The sequence below is a fragment of the Megalopta genalis genome, chromosome 7, assembly GCF_051020955.1.
Source record: "Megalopta genalis isolate 19385.01 chromosome 7, iyMegGena1_principal, whole genome shotgun sequence".
Taxonomy (NCBI): domain Eukaryota; kingdom Metazoa; phylum Arthropoda; class Insecta; order Hymenoptera; family Halictidae; genus Megalopta; species Megalopta genalis.
In genome coordinates this window covers 269,029-289,547 of record NC_135019.1, presented here as the reverse complement: position 1 = coordinate 289,547, position 20,519 = coordinate 269,029, and the positions used below count along the sequence as shown (strand labels likewise).

The 20,519-nt window shown below is 33.5% G+C and overlaps 2 protein-coding genes and 2 long non-coding RNA genes across 7 annotated transcripts; 2 read left to right on the top strand and 2 right to left on the bottom strand.

Moving 5' to 3' along the window:
• Positions 1-384: 384 nt before the first annotated feature.
• LOC117218626 (protein tudor) lies at positions 385-13,907 on the top strand. 4 transcript variants are annotated; one of them, XM_076523910.1, is made up of 12 exons: positions 385-541; positions 1,051-1,737; positions 1,920-2,933; positions 3,395-3,811; positions 3,936-4,447; positions 4,544-4,614; positions 4,734-5,642; positions 5,725-6,142; positions 6,476-6,663; positions 7,797-7,961; positions 8,379-8,536; positions 8,621-13,907. In XM_076523910.1, exons 2-12 carry the CDS (start codon positions 1,130-1,132, stop codon positions 12,000-12,002), a joined length of 7,842 nt encoding a protein of 2,613 aa, XP_076380025.1. In that variant the 5' UTR covers positions 385-541; positions 1,051-1,129; the 3' UTR covers positions 12,003-13,907. The 4 variants fall into 4 exon arrangements, with proteins under 4 accessions (XP_076380025.1, XP_076380026.1, XP_076380024.1 ...); XM_076523911.1 differs by lacking the exon at positions 385-541 and adding an exon at positions 548-623; XM_076523909.1 differs by lacking the exon at positions 385-541 and adding an exon at positions 630-833.
• Positions 13,862-14,598, bottom strand: LOC117218545 (uncharacterized). The gene is made up of 2 exons (XR_013033929.1): positions 14,114-14,598; positions 13,862-14,050 (listed from the first exon to the last, which is right to left on the bottom strand). It is a non-coding gene; the product is annotated as an uncharacterized LOC117218545 (long non-coding RNA).
• Positions 14,599-14,748: 150 nt separating this feature from the next.
• Positions 14,749-15,804, bottom strand: LOC143259890 (uncharacterized). Its single transcript, XR_013033930.1, has 2 exons — positions 15,238-15,804; positions 14,749-14,922 (listed from the first exon to the last, which is right to left on the bottom strand). It is a non-coding gene; the product is annotated as an uncharacterized LOC143259890 (long non-coding RNA).
• Positions 15,805-15,936: 132 nt separating this feature from the next.
• On the top strand, positions 15,937-20,024 carry LOC143259889 (uncharacterized). The gene is made up of 3 exons (XM_076523925.1): positions 15,937-16,083; positions 17,711-17,789; positions 18,283-20,024. Exons 1-3 carry the CDS (start codon positions 15,956-15,958, stop codon positions 18,424-18,426), a joined length of 351 nt encoding a protein of 116 aa, XP_076380040.1. The 5' UTR covers positions 15,937-15,955; the 3' UTR covers positions 18,427-20,024.
• The last annotated feature ends 495 nt before the right edge of the window (positions 20,025-20,519 follow it).

Here is a 20,519-nt window from a genome sequence, read left to right as displayed (position 1 = left end):
TTTATTTGTTATGCAAATGCTTCATAATTGTAAGAATTAGATTAGCAGAGAAACAGATGAAAATAAAATAAATTAAAAATTTGTTAAATTTCATTTGATTTGTTAAATTTTATAAAATATTTAGAACGCAAATTCTACGTTGCCTGCGGTTGGAGGGTTAAAAACAGCTGATGTAACATTCTACCAATTCAAAATTTTACTTAAATTCCTGAATGTAGGAAAAGATGTATAAAAACATATATTAAAATTCAATATACATGTATATATATTATTGTTATATAATTTATAAATCATCATTATCCGTCATAAAAGAAGATGTATGTATATTTTTTGTAATTTATGAATACAAATTCAATTTTCGCGCCATTCAAATATATCAAAACTATGGTCAAAGGAACTTCCATGTGGATGATAAAAAGCCGGTGAACCGCCAGATTCTGAAGGTATTTACAAAAGAGAAATTTTGTAGAAAGAATATCGGGATATTATAATTATTAATAAAACAAATTGGAAGAAATGCATCTAATATGGTATTTATAAGGTTTGTATTACTTCTAGTTGCAGCGTTGACATACATTTCTTTTTTTACGCAATATCTTATAAAGAATATCACATCAGTTTACGTATGTACAATTTTCATTTTGATTACAAATATATAATGATTAACCATATATTTTTTGTTATATGTGCATACAGAAACAATTGAAATTCACATTCAGAGTGTTATCAAAATTATTATTGCAAGTATACTAAGCTATATTGTAATGACCGCATAATTCTTAATATGTAGTAAAGTGTGAAAGGGTTACGGGACTTGGTCTGGATAGGCAACGGTAAAAATAAAAGAATACATTTATTGTAATTATTACTATCCTTTTTTATTTAGAAGAAAATGAACGAAAAAATTGATGAGAAGAGAATAACTGAAACAGTTTCATTTTCCAGTTGCATTTTTCAATAACTTTTGTCTGTAATGGTTTCAAATAACAGTTAGATGGGATTTAAAATATTTGTGTTCAACAATGATATTTGACAACTTTGATGTTACAGATTGTGAAGACATAGATCGATCTATGTAATCGAGAAAGATTGGTGCTTCATTTAAGAGGTTGTAATATTATAAAACGTCATGAATATACAACAAAGCACAGAACTGGTCATTTTCGTTACTCATGTTGAGCCAGAGGATTCATTCCTTAAAATCTGGGGCCAAGTTGATAGAAATGCTGGAACATGCGTAGAACGTATGATTCTGCCTCTGGTCGAACAATTTGCACGAAGTCATGGTTGTATTGGATCAAGAGCTGGCTGCTTACGTATAAATGCACTTTGTTGTGCTAGATTTCAAAATGAAGGATATTACAGAGCAAAAGTAATTAATATAAATCCAGATAATACGGTAGTTTTACAGTTCGTCGATTATGGTAATATTGAGGTATTACCACCTCAAGAAATTCATTTGCTTGAAAATATAACTGGTTCCGAGTCTCTAAGGTCTGCTCCACCTGCGGCATTTGAATTTATATTAATGCACGTATTACCGATGAATGGTATCTGGGATAATGAAATAATTGAACTGATCAAGAAAACATTGTGTTACAATGAATATAAAATTTCAATCCAAGCTATAATTAATAATCGTCGCTTCATTAAACTTTGCTTTAATAATGAGGATTTCAGTGAAATATTAATCAAAAAACACATGGCAATAGGAACTACGTTACAAGAAATGTTTAGGTATATATTATAATATTAAGGGATTTTATTTACATTTTTATTTTTGTTACTATTACTTCCTTATTATTGCATAATATTTTTTAGAATTACATTCATAACTTTATGTAATGTTATTTTTATAAACTTTTTAATGTTTACAATTCGATATAACATTATCTATATATATTCCCATATTTTTATAGGCCATTAAAATGTATAAGAGAACCACAAGTGCCACTGGTATATCAGCAGTCAGACAAATGCTTTATAAGTAACAATCGTGCTTCAATGATACCTGTGCAGAATGTAAATCCATTTCATTGTGGTGGAAATGATATGCATGGATACCAATCGAATGTTCCTTTATGTTGCACAGCTCAACAGAAATACATGATGCAGTCATCTGTACAAGAAGCTCTTGTGTTTAAATCACGTGTTTTAGATGTACCATCCAGACATGAAGTACATGTATCTTCCGTAGAAGATGGTCCACATAAATTCTCTGTACAACTTGAAAGTACATCACAAATATTAAGCTCACTCATGAGAGATATTAATAGGCATTCTATAGAACCATTGCAAGAACCTCCTTTACCTGGATCAGTTTGTTTGGGCCGATATACGAAAACTAAAGTATTATACAGAGCTGTTGTAATGTCTGTAATGGAAAATAAGTGCAAACTTTACTATGTTGATTTTGGTCATACAGAGGTATTACCATACACAGATATTTTCCAACTGCCATCTCATTTTATTAATCCCAAAGTGCTTTCCATTCGTTTTACACTCAGCGGTGTCCACGAGTTAAATGTCACGGAAGAAATGAAAGAATACTTCAAGCAAATTGTATCGGATAAACTGCTTGTTTTGCATGTTTGCTCGCCGGAAGGGCCACCTTTGGTTCAGTACGGAGATTTATATGATAACGGGAAGAACATAAAAATTATTCTTAGACAAGCATTTCCAACACCAACAGTACTACCTATATCTTTTGGATATCAAGAAGCAAGGAAATTATCGAAAGATGCCGAAGAAATTGTACATGTTTCATTTGTGGAATCTTGCAGAAAATTTTTTGTACAATTACATAGCAATGTGGGATCTCTGGAATCTGTAATGGACTGTCTAGCAGAATTTTGTCAATCTGCGCCACCCATATTGAATTTAACGAAAATAAAAATTGGTCTTCCTTGTGCCGCTTTATATGATAATCAATGGTTAGTTAAATAATCCGTTGATTCAACTGTTGACGTTTATATAGGGTGTTAAATAAAAGCATTCAATATTTATATGGTATGTGGGACACACTGTACCGAGTAAAAAGGTCTTCGTAAACATAGGTCAAATGGTCAATGTTATTTTTGAGATATAAACATTTTCATGATTGCAATAGAATGGGAACAAGTTAATCATGAAAATGTTTATATCTGAGAAACCGTTGACCATTTGATCTATGTTTAAGCAGGCTTTTTTTACTCGGTATAATGTGTCCTATATACTATATAAATATTGAATGTTTTCTTTGATACCCTGTATAATATACAGCTTTTAATCAATGAGTAATTCTTATATTATGATGTTTCGTACAACCAAATATATTGTAAATGTACAAACATCTATGATCTACTAATAATATTAAAATAGCACACAATAATAATACACATTATTTAATTATCAGGTACCGAGCACAAATTCTTGGTGTAAATGCAAATAACGTAAGGGTATTATATGTCGATTATGGTAATGAAGAAACTGTTACCGTAACTTCTCTTCGTTTGATGCACGACGACTTAATAAAACGATTGGAAGCTCAAGCTATAAAATGTATTTTAAACGATTGGGAGCTTTTCCCATGTACTCAAGAAGTCTATAATAAGTTTGAGTCATTGACCTTGGAGAAACGTTTGCTCTTAAGAGTAATAGACGTAAAGCCAGATGGTTTAGTTGTAGATTTATATGAACCTAAGACAATGGAAAGCATTAAGTCTCAAATGTTACATATAATTGAGGATGAGAGGAAGTCGGTAACTGAACCAAACTATCAAAGTATGGAAAAGCAAAGTACTCCTAACATAAGCCCGAAAAGTAATCAAAGGTATTTCACAATATATTAATTTACCTATTTTAAATTATACACACGATTAAATACTATTTTATAACTTATTTACAAATTATTAAAATCTATTAAAGCATTTAAAAAATTAATTTATATATTTTAGCGAGGATATAGATAGTTGGCATAACAAGAATAAAATAGACTCGTGGAATGAAGCACAGAATACCACCACTGTTCAGGAAAAGCATAAATCTAAATCTTGGAAAGATAAATCTAACGAAGAAAATCTATACGAAAGGAGTAATTTTCATCGCACTGATTCTAGAAATGAAAGATCTAACAATAAGGATGATTTCTCTAATACCAGAAATGTAAAGGATAAATGGAGTAATAGAAATGATTACAATGATTCTCTTAAAAGTGGCAAAGGTGGAAGTAGAGGTGGTAGAAGTAGTCGAAATAAAACTTCAGGACATGGTGCAAAAAGTCATTCTTCCGATAAAAGCTGGAGCGACAAAGATTCGGACACATCGTCTAGAAGCAGTGGCAGACGCGGAAGAGCTAGTACAACGCGCGGTAGTTATTCAAAACGTGACGGATTTCCTGGAAAAACACAAAATAGTAGATTCAGTGATAGGGACAATGATTTTAACACCAAAACCGGGAAAACAAACAGTCAGTATTATTTTTGTTTCAGTTGCTCCTTCATTTTTAGTATTAAAAAATATTTTGATTCGTGCATGTTATATTTAACACAACAATTTTTTATAGGTGACCCATATCATGGAAATAACAAATCTAAAGATCGAAAGGGACAGGGATACAGGTTAACACAGTACAAGGTAAAACATATTAATCATGATCATTATGCATATACATGTTTCTATAAGTAACAAGCGCAAAGTATTCCTATAATTTTTACAATTCTTTATTTAAATAATATCATTATTTTTTGTTTAAGGTAACCACCGCAAATACAAACAATATGGAAGAAGAACGTCGATACAGTCCCATACGAAGTAGAAACGATTTTCGTATTCCAGCTCCTAACATAGTCATTGGATCTACAAAGAATTGTGAAGTAGTTTTCACAAATAATCCATCTGACTTTTTTGTTCACTTAAGTTGCGATTATACTGCATTATATACTATAATGGAGACTATTGCGTCGATCTATGAAAATGGTGGAGAATTAATAAGAGAATCCAAAATATTTAACGGTTCATACTGCATTGCTCAATATTCAGAAGATTCAAGATGGTACAGAGCTATAGTTAAATCTATCGAAGGAACTGTTGCAACTGTTCAATTTCTAGATTATGGAAATACAGAAACAGTTGGTTTTGATAAAATCAAAGTAATCCAAAAGGAGTTTCTAAAACTTTCAGTACAAGCTGTACACTGTAAATTATTTGGTATAAAAAACATCACTTTTAACGACATTCAAATAAAAGCTTTTGAAGAAAAGGTAAACGAAAAAATGTTGGAAGCCGAATTTGTTACCGAAGAAAATGGTATATATAGCGTCATGATACGCGAAGTAGTTGATGGTCGTCCAAACAATACTTTCATAAATGAAGAATTCTGTGAAGGAGTGAATTTATTGCAAGCAAAGGAGGCTGCAATACATCACAGTGAAACAAGTACAAATGTAAAACAACCAATTGAACCTGATTATGCACCTTTGGACGCTGTCTGGTCAACAGTTTCCCATACACCAGGGACTAGGAAGGATGTGATTGTTACATGGTTTACAAATTCTAATAATTTCTATTGTCAAGCACTGGACAATGAAAATGAATTTAAGGCCATGATGAATAAAATTCAAAGAATATATATTGGGAAAGAATCAGTGTCAGATACGTTGAAGGTTATTCTTTGCCGATCATTTCTTATCTATACAATTTATAGAAAATATAATCAACATATATTTACTATTAATATTGTTTTAGATTGGATCACCTGTGATAGCAACATTCTCTGAGGATAAAGCTCTTTATCGTGCAGAAATTGTAGGGTTAGGCAAATACAACAATCTTATTCATTACATAGATTTTGGCAACAATGCTACGGTTGATTTCGAAAATATTTATCCTGTAGAAAAAGAGTTTATGCATCTGCCTAAGCAAGCATTTCAATGTTCTTTATTAAATATTATTCCAAAAGATGGACTCGGTTGGTCTAATGTAGATACCAAAGCAATCGATAATTGTTTTAATGGTGACAAGTATACATGCACTTTCCATGGTATTGAGGAAAATAAGTACTTAATTTCGTTAGATAATAATGGAAACGATGTTGCTAATATGTTGGTAGAGAAAAACCTTGCAGCATTTGCCTCAGAAGCTAAATCCGATGATATTGCTGATGGTAAAAATGATCTCATATTCAATTTGTTATTTCCAGAAGTACACGCTATCTTTCCAACGAAGTAACTTAATTTTCCGGAAGAAGAGATATTCAATACGTTTCGGTTATCATCACAATACTTGTCCTCTTCACTTCAATCATTAAAATAATATAAACCGACAACGATTGAAATGGAGTGAACAATTATTATGATTGTCAGTGTTCGGCAGATCTTTACTATTTAGAGAACATGTAGAAGCAAAAAGTTCAATTAGTCATACAAAGACGTATTCATATTAGTGTAATACAATTATGGCTATTAGTGTCCTTCATTAGTTTTTTTTTTTTTTACAGGTAGCAAGACGATAGCACCTTCAATCTCGAGTGAGATTGAACGAGTGGATATAAATCTTTTAAGTGGTCAGGCGCTTAGAGTAAAAGTATCAAGTGTGGAAAGTGTGACTAAATTTTATGTTCAACTTCCTTTTGCCACTGCATGTGAAAATTTGGTAAATACGTACATGGCTGACAAAAATCCGAAGGTATGCCTTATATAGATATACGTATGTATTTATAAATATCCATGAGGATTTGATTACCGATTATATTATAGTATAAGTATGTGTGTGTGCATATGTATATATGTATGTATGTGCATTCTTCCAAATACGATGAAAAAGACTTGTAAGCATGTTCAGCAAGTATCATCGTGTATTCAATGCATGAAAAATATTGAATACTACAAACCATTAAAAATCTATTTACGAATGTTTATATTGTACAAGCATTACACTAACGTTATCACAATTTATAAACATTCCATAATATATCCATACATATTATTTCATTAAATTTATACTAGTAACAAGTGATTCCACATTATTAATACAAATATTATTAACATGTCCATTTAAAAATGCGTTTGTCAAATAATTATTTTATATATATGTATTGACCTATATATTTTTTAACTGGAAATCATTTCTTATGCAAATATCATTGTGCATGAAATTTTTAATGTCAAATGGTATGGTATTAATAACAATAAGTAAAATATGTTTTTTTGTACAATTTACCTCTATGAAATTTGTAATTTCAATTTTGGGTCGTTCCTTCCTATAGCATGTTACAGAACTTATTTTTGTCGCTCAAGCTTGTTTAGTATTTTATAATCAAATATTAGAGGATATCATTGAATATATTCATATTGAAATCTTTTCTTCTTCAAATTTGATTCGTTGTCAATTATCATTAACGCGATTATAAATTAAAATTATAAATGTAGAAGTTTGTTCTTCTTCGATTTGGCTATTAATACTGCATGTTATTTATATTGTAACAATGAGTCATGCATATATTATTATATTATTTTGAATGTATGTCCCAAGCGAGTCCAACAATTTTTAATATTCAATTTGATTTTTGTTGTATTTTTAACACTTACGAACGTCATTAATTATATTAACTTAAAGACATTAATTAACAACGGTAACTACAACATTATTCTAATATTACGTTATCTCTTGGTTTTATAAATTTGTACATTAATTTTTCATTGAAATAAGCAGGCTAGTAAAATTCAGTTATTCTAACTTTTTCAAAATTGAAAGTCCTTGTTCATGGATAAATAATTTTAAGCAAATAAGATTGGTAAGGATAAGTATGCCAATGGCAGGTGATGCAACGATTATCAGCCCATGAGATATGCCTAGGCACAGGTTGTTTGGTTTATTCGAATGGAGTTTGGAGGCGAGCTGTAATCTGTAACCATTCACAATCTGCAGGCTTTGATGTAAAATTCATTGATACTGGAGCTTACGATGAAATTCTCTCAAACTGCGTGAGTTCTTTTGAAAGAAAGAGATTAATTTAAATGCTAAAATCATTTCATTAAAGAGAATGTGGAGCATCAATGCTGGATATATAACATAGATGTTACTTAATACCATACTTGTGGCATTGAATTATATTAATGCAATAACATAATATAAATTGAATTCAATTATATAATTTAGGAAAACTAAATATTGTTTTAACAATAATAAATCATGCTAAAGCTGTCGATATTTAAAGAACAATATAAAATGCTTTATACGCTATTGTTATCATTAGGGACAAAGATACATGATTAAATGCTTGAAGGAAAATATTGAAAACTATTGTAATTATATGAAAATACTTTGTGTCGTTTTTGTGTTTATTTTTATTTACAATACGTGTATGTACCAAACGTTAATATAATATTGCATTAATTTAGATGTTAGCATTGCCTGGAGACCTCTCAGTTATGCAAAATCAGGCGGTAGAATGTTCTCTTATGAACGTTACATCGTCACCCGAAGCAGATGCATCATTAAAAGAATCTGTTGAAGGAAAGGAAGTAATCATGTATATCGATCAAGTTGACAATAACAGGTATGTTTATAGTATGTAAGCCAGTCGGTTATGTTTTCATTAGGCTTTGTATTGTCTACATGATCTTTCTTATGTTTTTTACAGACTTGTTGTAAAGTTGTTTAGTACTGTGGGTGATAAAATTAATATTTCTGAAGATATTAATGAAAAAATATCACCGATATGCCCAATGCCTATTTTAAGTTCTACTCATAAAGTGCTAGTATCGTACGCAGATCATTCTGCCAGCATATGGTTACAACGTAATGTAGATTATGCTTTGGACAAAAATTTAATGGAAGCGATGGACAAATATTATGCCGAGACTGGTGAATCGGTGGAACCTGAAGTAGATTTATTGTGTGCTGCAAAAAGTGCCGATGGTCATTGGTATCGTGCCAAAGTCATAAATTGTACAGAAACCAAAGTTTTTGTGAACTACATTGATTACGGCAACAACGAAGAAGTTACTCATGACGTAATAATGACTTTGCTTCCAAGCTTTCATGTACCGTATCAATTATCTATCAATGTGTCGTTACCAATAACTCTTAGAGGCACGATATCTGAACAAGTAGAAATACTACAAGAATATTTGTCGAATAAAGAATTTACAGCAGTTTTTCATAACGTAAATAAAAAATGGACAGTAGAACTGCTACATAATGGAGAGAAAATTAGTGAAAAATTAGGAGCTCTTAATGTATTTTCACAACAGGAGGTGTCCGAAACAATTGATGTTCATAACATGGAAATAGGTCGTAAATACGATGTACGTGTATCGCATGTAGATTCTCCAAGTCAGTTCTGGCTTCAGTCTATACAAGACAGTACAAACCTTTCGAAGAAACAATTTGAGCTTCAAACACAGGCCCCTACATTCGCAGAAGTAGATGGTGTACTAGAAGTAGGAAGTTTGTGCGTCGCGATGTATACCATCACTAATGTATGGTATAGAGCTGAGGTACTCGATGCGGATGAGGATATAACAACCGTGCGGTTCGTCGACTATGGAAATACCGATGTTATCGACAATAACTCCGGAAATATTCGGCAAATTCCAGATTCTTGGAAAGAAAGTAAGGAGTATGTGGTTAAATGCAGACTAGATGTAATTCCTACAGATTCAGAAGATTGGAATGCTACAACATGCAAGAGATTCGAAAATTTAGTATCGTCCGTTGAATTGTTACAAGCACTGGCAATTGCCAATGGTATTCCCAAACGAGTAGATTTGTTGGTAGACGGTCAAAGTGTTAGCGACACATTAGTAAAAGAAGATCTTGCTGTAATGATTCACACCGAAGAAGATTTGATAGATGAGATTGTTGATCTCGAATTGGATCCTCACTCTGCTTTTGTAAGTCACATTAACTCTCCAAGTGAATTTTGGGTGCAAGAAGAAAAGTCTGTTAGCGATTTAGAAGTTATGACTGACAGATTCATCGTGGCGCATATGTTTCCTAAAGTTGATAAAATTGAGAAAGATATGTTGTGCGTTGCCAAGTATCCGGAAGACGATTGCTGGTATAGAGCACGCGTTATATCACACAATGAAAATGCAATGCAAGTTCTGTACATTGACTATGGAAATTCAGCTATCTCTACCGAGATACGTGCTATACCCGATGATCTAACGAACGTGCCACCATTATCAAGAAAGTGCCGTTTAGTTATGCCTGAAGGAGTCACAGAATGGTCGCAAGAGGCTTGCAAAGAATTTGTAAAATTGGCTGCTGATGGAGCAACAATATTTTTATTAGATGTAGTAAATGATGATCATGACGACAATGACACATCCTTGGTCAAATTGACATTAATTCACGAAAATGTAACGGATCTACTTGCGAAATTTTGTCAACATTATCCACCTATCATAGAGGAACGATTACCACCTTTGGGCGAGGAAAATTCACCGAATGTATTTGTTACTCGTGTTAATTCATTGGATGAATTCTATGTTCGAACTGAAAGCAGTACCGCTGATTTGAACATAATGTTAGACAGAATGCGAACGGCTTACGATTTTCTCCCATTAAACACGATCAAAGACAACATAATCTGTGCTGCGAAATTCCCAGATGACGGTGAATGGTATAGAGCTAAGATTCTCTCACATTCTGGAGATTCTATCACTGTCCGATACATTGATAACGGTAATACCGCGGTTACAAATGAAGTAAGAATGCTGCCTGCAGATATAGTAAATATACCTGCTTTGTCGAAATGTTGTGCTCTAAGTAAACCAAAAACTATAAATTCTTGGCCTCTGGAAGCCCATAAAATGTTCGAAGAACTTTCAAACGAAGGCAAAACAATATTCCAATTAGAAATACTCGATGACTCGTGTGATCCAATTAACGTTAAATTGAGTCTCAATGGGAAAAACGTTATCGATATCTTAGTCTCATCTTCTGGAAATACAACGTCTTACAATAAGACATTGCGAAACTACGAAGAAAATGAAACGTTGGAAAAATATACAGTGGATACAACTTCGTATACAAGCGAGGAACGAGTTGAAGATACAGAGAAACAGGACACAGCCAATTTGTCTTCAAATTCCTCCGTGGAACTCACTGTAGATGAAATAATTCAAAATATGGAAAGAAACGTTACAGATGAAGCAGAGGAAGAAGCGGAATCTTTTAATACCGAGCCACTCGAAGAAACTAATATCAAAACAATAACAAAAACATTCGAGAAATTGGAAACGCAAGATCGATCCAATTCATACAATAGTAGTTCTGAAAGATCAGGAATTGGTACGAGTTTCATAGAAGTAAGTCAAAATAATGATCGAGGCAATTGTAAAGATAATGAGCAAACAGTAAATAATCTAGAAGAATTTCAACCAATTGTCAAAGAAAATGTTGCATCGATTGCAATGAATACAATTATCTTAAAAACTGACGACGATGCCAACGATATTCGGAAAGAACAAGATATTGTGGAAGATGATGACAACAACATCCAAAAAGGAAAAGGCACAGTAGGAGATGATAGCTACAATATTGAGAAAGAAAAGGACGTTGTAGAACATGATGACAACGATATTCAAAAACAAAAGAATATTGTAAAAGATGAGGCTAACAATATTCAAAAAGAAAAAGATATTGTAGAAATTAATGTTAACGATAATCAGGAAAAAATATGCAATACCGAAACCAATGTTGTTATCGATTTCCAAAGAAAAGGAGACAATATAATAAACACGGATCCAGGAGACTGTAATAGCAAAATAGTAACCTGCAAACGTACTATAATTAGCAATGAAAGTATTTCGACTAATATTTTGTTAAATGATTTAGAACAACTGTCCCCCGTTGTTGATACTGAAAAAGTTACAGAAGGTAAAATCGAAGAGAGTAAAAAACAAGACATTGAAAAAATGACCATAGGTGTAACAGATACTAAAGACGATTCGGAAAGAAAAATTGCAGAGTCAAAATCTGAAGAGAATTCAAATTATGAATGCAAGATGTAAATTCATTAACTGAAGCAGCAGTCCCTAGAGATATTATTGAAATTATCGATGTTAAGATCATTTTCAAGTCGAATGATATCTCTAAAACATATGAATGATTATATGCAAAGAGACTGACTTTGTATTTAAACATATATGTAGAAAACCGTCGCCAAATATTCATTTTAAATTAATGTGCATCATTTAATTTTTCAGACAGCTATATTTTATTTTCAGTGAATTTTCTATACAATATTTTTGTTCAAAATGTTCAAAACCATGCTATAAATCCATAGGAAATAATATTCTATCGCGCTTCCTTTGGAAAAGAAATTTTAATGGAGAAGAACATTCCCAAAAATTTACACTGCTTTAATAGCCTAAAAAAAATGTTAAAGTGTAAATCATCTTGTTTATTTTTGTTATTTTTATGTTTCTATTACTTTAAGAATACTAGTGTGTATTATTTAATTCTGTATTATACTAAACGAAAGAAGAGAACGTTCTGTTTTTAGTAACATAATAAGTCTGTTAGCAATAAATCAGTAATAAAATATTTTCCGGTGTCTTACCAAAGAGGAGAAACGAAGGATATATTCGTTGTAATAATAGTTTCAAACAGCTCTGTTATCATTTATATTTCACATATCCAAATTCTTTTATAACCGTATTATACTACGAAACTAATAAACTCGAATTGCGATTCGAATTTGCAACGAAAACTAGATGTTTTGATATAATTTTACGAACACGTTACTCTCTTGGTAAAGTTTGATATATTTCATTTAAAATTCCACAACATTAACAAGGATATCAAAATAATATGAAATGTTATTATATAAGTCAATATTAATTCAGTTTTCTAAAATGTTGTGTGACTATGTTATTTATTTTTAATTTATTTTTGGGAGAATACGATTGTTAGCATTGTTAGTTTGCTGAGAACTTCAGATGTAATCTTTGAAGTAGATTTATATTTCTATGTTTATATCGCACTGTATTTACAATTTTCTTATAACTATGGATTACACAATGTTTAAATTTTCCAAAACACGTTTTGTATATGATTTTGTTATAAAAAATACAAATATCAAAAGAAAATAAAGAAAAACATAAAATTATAGAAAGTATATGGCGTCAAAAAGTTTAGAGGTATGCATCTCTCTCTTACTGTAAATTTATACTTCAATGATACAATTACTTTTTATAGATAGAAAACTTATAAATTCTTTTTTCAATATCGACTTCGAACAATATACTTTTCTACTATTAGTCTAAAAATGAAAATATTCAATTAACAAAATCGATTACATTGAGATGTTAGTACAAATAAAACCAAATACAAAACCACACAGATTTTACAACTAAATTCAATTTTATATTACCAGGAATCTTAATTCAATTAAAAACATATGCATGTGTACATGCTAATACCGCCTATAGGGAACAACTTCTTTATTTGTGTTCATGTGTTTTGCAATTGATAATATACATAATACTTTATTGATTGATGATACATTTTTTGAAGACATCTACTATAATAAATCTGCATACGTACACATAAGTTACTCATCGATAAGAATGTTGACGCTTTTTCTAAAGCTGCGGTAACAAAAGAAAGCTGTGTAGAAAACAGAGTAATTAAGTAAAATGAAGGCTAGGGTTTCCAATTAATTAAGTAATCACGTTTAAACAACTGCAAACATTATCTAGATTATAATTATGAATGGGCTTACTAATTGTTTGTGCTACAAACAAGTGTATAAACACTAATTTAATTGCTTACTTCATTTTGTTAAAATTTACTAAAGCATCAAAATTCTTAAGAATTACTAGACAGTAATGTTCACAGTATTGCGTTCTTTAATAAGTATATTAGATCGTGTAAACACTTTTATTAAAATAAATTATATTTTCTAATACAAATTCGCAAATATTTTTTACTTTCTATATTAAGCAATAATCGTAGTATCACAGCATTAATAAAAAATGTTTGTACCATTCTTCTATATTTTTACTTAATTCAATACGATTTCCAAGATAGATTTTCCACTTCTTTTCCCTGTTTCCTACATAAACAAATTTTTCATTTGTATGCATATTAAAAACATAAACAATAGAAGAATCACAACCTTGAAATATAAAAAATTTTCATGCTGTCATGTATTTTCATTCACTTTGATGTAGGACTTCCACGATCGATTTTCCCCTTCCTTTTCTGTTCTAGATAAAACAAATTTGTAAACTTTAATATCTTATGGACGCAAAATGCAATAGAATTTTAATTTATTAATAGAATTTTTGTGTTTCACGTACGATAGATATTTTGAATAATTTTGTAATTAATTGGCACCTATGTGTACACGAAAATGAATATAAATACGATTGAAATACTAAACCAAATTCTAAATTACATAAACAATGTTACGCGTAAACGTATATCCATTTGCTCTCTCTCTCTCTCTCTTGTTCCAATTTTCTTAATATTCTTATCTGCATATTTCAAAATATGTACATATGGTTCATACCTTCAATTCTGTATGTTAACTGTACATATGTCTATAGTTTAATTTCAATCGCAAATATTTTCGGAACTTTTAGTAATATACATTTCATTTGACACCTTTTTTTTTAGCAATTTTAATATTGTTCTCCATTTCTATATTATACTTTTTCTGACGGTCCTGCATCATTGAATCACGTGCCATAGCAATCTCATCTTCTAGAAACCACTTAAGGGGACCCTTACAACGTTTACAGATCATCGGTTCTCCCAACTTTTTCTCATTATCGTCTCTTTCATTGCGATTCCATCCTTTTCGTTGATTATTTGGATCATCATAACCACCTCGCTGCCGACCACGCGGTCGTCCTCGATGTCCTAAACGATGAGAACTCTTTTGATTGATACGTTGAGGGGACGTTGAAATTGCGTTAATTTCTTGAAAACGAAATTTTATATTAGGTCCTTCTCCAGTTAAATTGTGTTTAGAGAAGAGTGAATCTAGATTATTATCTATATGTAATTTTGGATCGTGGTCTTTTATATCACAACAAAATCCATAGGGTTTTAGCCGAAGGTTAGATTGTGAGGTACCAACATGGTGTTGGTGCCTCGCATTTTTTCCCATTCTGTAACGGTGTGTTTGACATTTTTAGATTTTAAATTCCAAGAGAAAGTATCGCATGTCGCCGAGAAAAAAAAGACGTTTTCTTATATCAAAATTTCTACATATGCATATGCATACATACGTACATGTGCACCGTGCGCGCGCGCGCGCGCGTGTGTGTACCAAAATTATGTTACTTCCGGGAAATGAGAGGTTCCCGATTTCCTCAGATCATTTGAAGTAACTTTTCTGACCAATGAGAGAGGAGCTCGAAAACATTAGTTTTGACGAAAAACTAAATCAAGAGTATCGAATTATTCAGGAGAATTTACTTACTTACAAAAACAAATGAGAATATTGTCAAACATAATTCATTACTCTTTGAAGTTTGATCAATTATTTTGCCAACTATGTATGCATAATTATATTTTGTGTTGATGTCACCGTTTGGGTTTCTTACAATGCGCGTCGATGTAGCAGGTTCTTCTGAACAGTTCTGTGTCCTTGGTTTAGACGACTCTACCTTCTACATATTTAGACGATTGCGGCGCCTCTTTTGGAGAAAAAATGAAACTCCGCGTTTGATGTTCGTACATCGTTAATTGGGATAGTGGCAAAACGCTCAAACCGTTAGGTAAATTACCGACAGTCGATTTAGGCTAACAGTTTGAGCATGTCGTCGCTAAATGAAGCTTCTTACCTATGGACTATATATAGCTCTTAGATTCCGTTTATAATCTTTACGTAAATGAAGTTTATTATAACAAAAGATGGAGCTTCTCGATTTTGTCGCTAGAGGTGTATGTACCGACATTTGATAAAAGCACTGTGCTTAATAATTCGAGTGTATTAAATTGCTCGTAGATGGCGTGTCACAATCGAGACGGTATCCGGAATCGAAGAATTGAACAGTGGTGTAGAAAACATCGAGGAACGAAGGAACGCGCGCCTTCGGCGATTGTCTCTTTCATCGGCAAGTTTCGCACAAGACGGTACGTTCGTTACTCCAACCTACATTTCGTTAACAAATTAACTGTAGTTGTAGTGCGACTACAACATTTTCGTTATGTAACCGGTTACTCCGAACATTAGCCTATTATCACTTTTTACACTTAATTTTCAAAAATCGGACTAGCACAGAAAAGTGTGATCAGACAAAAAATCCTCTGATTTTTCGCAATAAACAAACCGTTGGTTGACATTGTTTCGATCTCTTCGGAAACATTTCTTTCTCTCTCTCTCTCTCTCTCTCTCTTTCTCTTTTTTGATTTTGATTTTCATGAAAATCAAGATTCTAGAAACGTTCACGAGTTATAGGACTTTTAGGTTACCACAACCACGCATTCTCTCAACGAATAAGGAAATTTCATATAATATCGTCTAATGGAATCAAATTTCTATCTAATAGTAATACCGAAATGGTAACTGTGATACTGCTAAGTGCTTACGTTTTACTATTTTTATGTGAATGCGAGGGGCGCGGTGTGCTCGTTACGATAAAACAATGTATTTACGCAGTCGGTCGATATTATGGTTACCCTTCGATAACACTTGTGTTTCTTTCCAAAGTGTACTACTGGTTCTGTGTTTCTCTGTGAATTTAATCGATCAATTTTTGCACCCCATCGCAGTGCCGCATCGTGACATTTACAGACCCTACGTATACTTCTCTACCATCCCCACATACCTTATTAGATTTCGTTAACAAGCGACTAACAATAAGCAAAATGAACATTATGGAACGTTAACGAAATTTACAATAGGAGGTAGTAAATTGGTATGCCATTATTACTGGAAACCGATCACGGTCTATTATTATAATCTTTTTATTTTTCTGGGATACTGTACGAAATGCATATGTTGTACGCTGTAAGAAACTAATTTGTGTATCCAAGGAATGCTAAAGCTAACACAATCGATTACCATGTCAATGTTAAGCTTAACTACGTATCTCCAGAAAGACGAGTGTGTTTTCTATCTCCCCCAGAAAGTAGTACATAAATATGAAAATCGACACCCAAGTTTGTAACTTGACACGAAGATTATTTTCAGGGTTTTCGAACCCGATTTATATCACGCGTCGTTACATAAAGATGTTGAAATTTTTAAAATATAGAATACACTGTCAAACATCACCGTATAAAACAATGATAACATAAAATAAACGTAAAATCGACTTCTCTTTCACTCGATTTCGTCGCGAGTGTTGATAATTCATATATTTGTTATGGCGTTTGTAACCTCGATGTACAATGAGCGTCATAGATCGCGAGTGGAATAAGGGAAAATCGATCCACGTATATGCTCGATCCATCGACAGAAAATAATAAACTCGTGCGATCCAGATTCGACGGTCACCAATTATTTACCGTCTATATTCGCGAATGAAATGTAATCATACCGACAATACCGAAACCAGAAAATGCGAGAGCTTCAAATTAATCGATCAACGATCATTTAATTAATAGTTCACCCTGCATGTCTTTCAATGTCGCTTGCTCTTCAGCTTTATATATATATATATATATATATATATATATATATATATATATATATATATAAATTCAATCTTTGTTCTTTACATAACAAATACATAATAGGGCGTCTCTTCGTTTTCAGAGTACGGAGCCAAAGCCGCGCTGTAGAGATGAATCCGACGCCTGCCGCTCTTTACGCTCTCCGACTATCGTATCATCAGGTACAGCAAATAGATTCTTGCTGCAACGAACACGTTCTTTCCAGCAATGAATAGAGCACGGCACCGATTAAAAGGCACACGAATTACAGAGAAATAAAATTTTTCAAATTGTACAACGAAAACTGCACTTTGCAATGTGGTGCCACGGTTGTCACGGCCCTGGCAAACGTGTTACGTAACGCCATACATATGTACACATTATGTACCAAGTAGCGCCTCAAAATTTGCGTCGCATTGTCGCTGCAATTTCTGGAATTTTTTCTAGCCTTGAGCAATTGCAGCGCAGATGTTGCATTACAAATCGCAAATAAATTAATTGCGAACAATATAGTTACACGAGGCGGTAACAAATTGCTTGCCTTTACAAGTATCAACCCTCCGCCTTAACCGACAGATGTAGGCTCTTCGGATGCGGTATCGAATGGCTTTATGCTTTTAGCTGTTCTTTAAATTTATATCGCTGAATTTCTATTAAATATTCATCATTTTTCAGGGAGCCGTACATTCCGCGCTTCGTAGAAACATGGTGGATAGCAACGTCCCTAAATCTGCGGTCGTCCTTGCCACGGTAGGCCTGTCCATGAGCATGTTCTCCGTGAAAAAGATGCTGTCCTCGAAGCCTCGTGGCCGCCTATAATGGTCTTCCACGATTAGACAGCAGCAAGTTCGCAAGGGAAGAGGAGAGGAGAGGAGAGGAACGCGATTAAACATGGTTCATCGAATTCGAATATCTCATTCGACACAATCACAACGGAGGCCCGTCGTTGCATAACGAAACCACCCACGCTCCCCGTTCTTGTATTTGTTTGCAATCAATCCTGAAATCACTGTTTATTCGTTCACTCGATAAGGTACTAGTCGTAGTCGATGTTAGTTATTAAACCGAGACTGTGGTTCACAAAACTAAGAATGTTAACGAGTCCGGCACGGAACATAGCATTGTCACCGTAGTGCCGAAGTAATTAAGGCAGTTAACACATTGTTGACCGGCAATTTTGTAACGTCTGGGCATAAGAACACGAGTTAACTAGTGACCGGTCATCAATGTGTTAAAACGACTGTCCAGGAGCGTGAAAACGAAGTTTCACCGGAGTGATGCGAATCGTCGATCGTTTCACATTGTTCGAGAAGAATTCCTGTCTGAAATTCAACTCGAAGAGCGACCTCGATCGACGGGTGATTTCGTCGGTGAATCTATGAAGAGAATGGGTGCGATTCGAAGGTCTACAGATGGTTGGTGGTAATTCGTTTTAAGAATGCTCCACCAACCACCTGGCCCGTCTTGATCGTTGCTGCGAGACTGTGCCACAGGATATGTTCGCGACGCTGTCTCCTGTAACCATGGATTATACTCGTAGTCGATCATACAATTTTTTAGTCACACCAAACCAGCACGATCTTTTTAGTTATTTTTACTTTCTACCCGATTCCTCGATCCCCTGCTGTGGACACGGTGGTATCCTTTTAGACTTGCTTGTAAACTTGAACCATCATCGCGCGGGAGAGGTGACACTCGCGAGCTCCAAATTGTTCAACTACGAGAACAAATTGTTCAACTAGAGTGGAAATAAGTGAAAAACTTACAAGGGCTAAGGAGATATTTTAGGAAATATACATATATCGACTTATTCGTAGGTTATCGTCCCTTTAAGAGCTATGCAACTCTTCCCTTGTAAGCGGTAACAACTGTGGTAGCCTTGCAGGAAGGTGTGTCGTGTATCACCGCCATCGGACTGCGGATTTTCATGAAAACTCTTATTTTTCAGAATAACGTTAGCGAAGGTTGAACTTCAACGTGTAGGGAAAATTGTGATCGGAGTTTTATAGCGGTGCAGGGAGTGCGATCTCCAATTTCTAAAAATGATAGATTAATCGTTCGCTGTTGTTAAGACTAACATTTTTTATTCGAAAGCAAGAGAATTCCACTTTTTACATCCCCAGGAAATTGCTCCCACAATTTACGAAACGCAATTGAAAACTTACGAAACAGCATGGACCACATCCTGTGTTTCTTGTAGCAACTAGACCCGTTGCGTGCAGACGCGGAGATCTTGCGGTTCGTCGATCTTTCGCGTATGGAATACTCGTATACAGTCGTAACATATTGAACTTAGAATTAGAATCACGTTCGTACGATAGAGTGACTTGCGGTCGATCAACGAAGAGCGGTAGAATCATTTTTATTGGACTTAATGTGTACATTTATTTATAATTATTATACAGTCTCACACTCGATATCTCTTGTCGTAACATGTCTATATTCTCCCGCACTCGCTCCCTTTCAAGCTCTCGATTTCGTCTCGTATTCTCAGAAGAGGTCTCTCGCTCGCGTCGGGGGAACGTCAACGTAAGCGACGACGCCCGTCTTGTCCGTTAAAAATCAATTTTCACGTTTCGTTATCGTTTTGTAAAAAAATATCGGAGTTTTTTTCAAACGGATCTCGTCCGGCCCGGTCGACGTTCCCGGCTAGCGTGCGCACGGCTAGTTCGCACACAAGATATAGATATATGCGGTATGTATACGTATAGGTAGCTATAGAATGAAAGAATCGATAATCGTCGGACCGCTCGATTCGACAGATATATTCGGCTGTTAAAACATGTATCTAAAAATATATCTGAAAAGAGGAAAACGTAACGAAAATGAATACGATAGAATCGTCAACAAGAAAAAAAAAAAAGAAAAGAAAAGAAAAGAAAAATAATAAAATAAAACGGTAACGAATACGT

What these genes read in the sequence shown, in the direction of transcription:
- LOC117218626 (XM_076523910.1), top strand. Translation starts at nt 1,130, where the DNA reads ATGAATATACAACAAAGCACAGAACTGGTCATTTTCGTTACTCATGTT. An exon ending in ACGTTACAAGAAATGTTTAG is followed by an intron (nt 1,738 to 1,919) that starts GTATATATTATA and finishes ATATTTTTATAG; the next exon opens with GCCATTAAAATGTATAAGAG. An exon ending in AGCCCGAAAAGTAATCAAAG is followed by an intron (nt 3,812 to 3,935) that starts GTATTTCACAAT and finishes TATATATTTTAG; the next exon opens with CGAGGATATAGATAGTTGGC.
- LOC143259889 (XM_076523925.1), top strand. Translation starts at nt 15,956, where the DNA reads ATGGCGTGTCACAATCGAGACGGTATCCGGAATCGAAGAATTGAACAG. An exon ending in GGCAAGTTTCGCACAAGACG is followed by an intron (nt 16,084 to 17,710) that starts GTACGTTCGTTA and finishes CTTCGTTTTCAG; the next exon opens with AGTACGGAGCCAAAGCCGCG. An exon ending in TCCGACTATCGTATCATCAG is followed by an intron (nt 17,790 to 18,282) that starts GTACAGCAAATA and finishes ATCATTTTTCAG; the next exon opens with GGAGCCGTACATTCCGCGCT.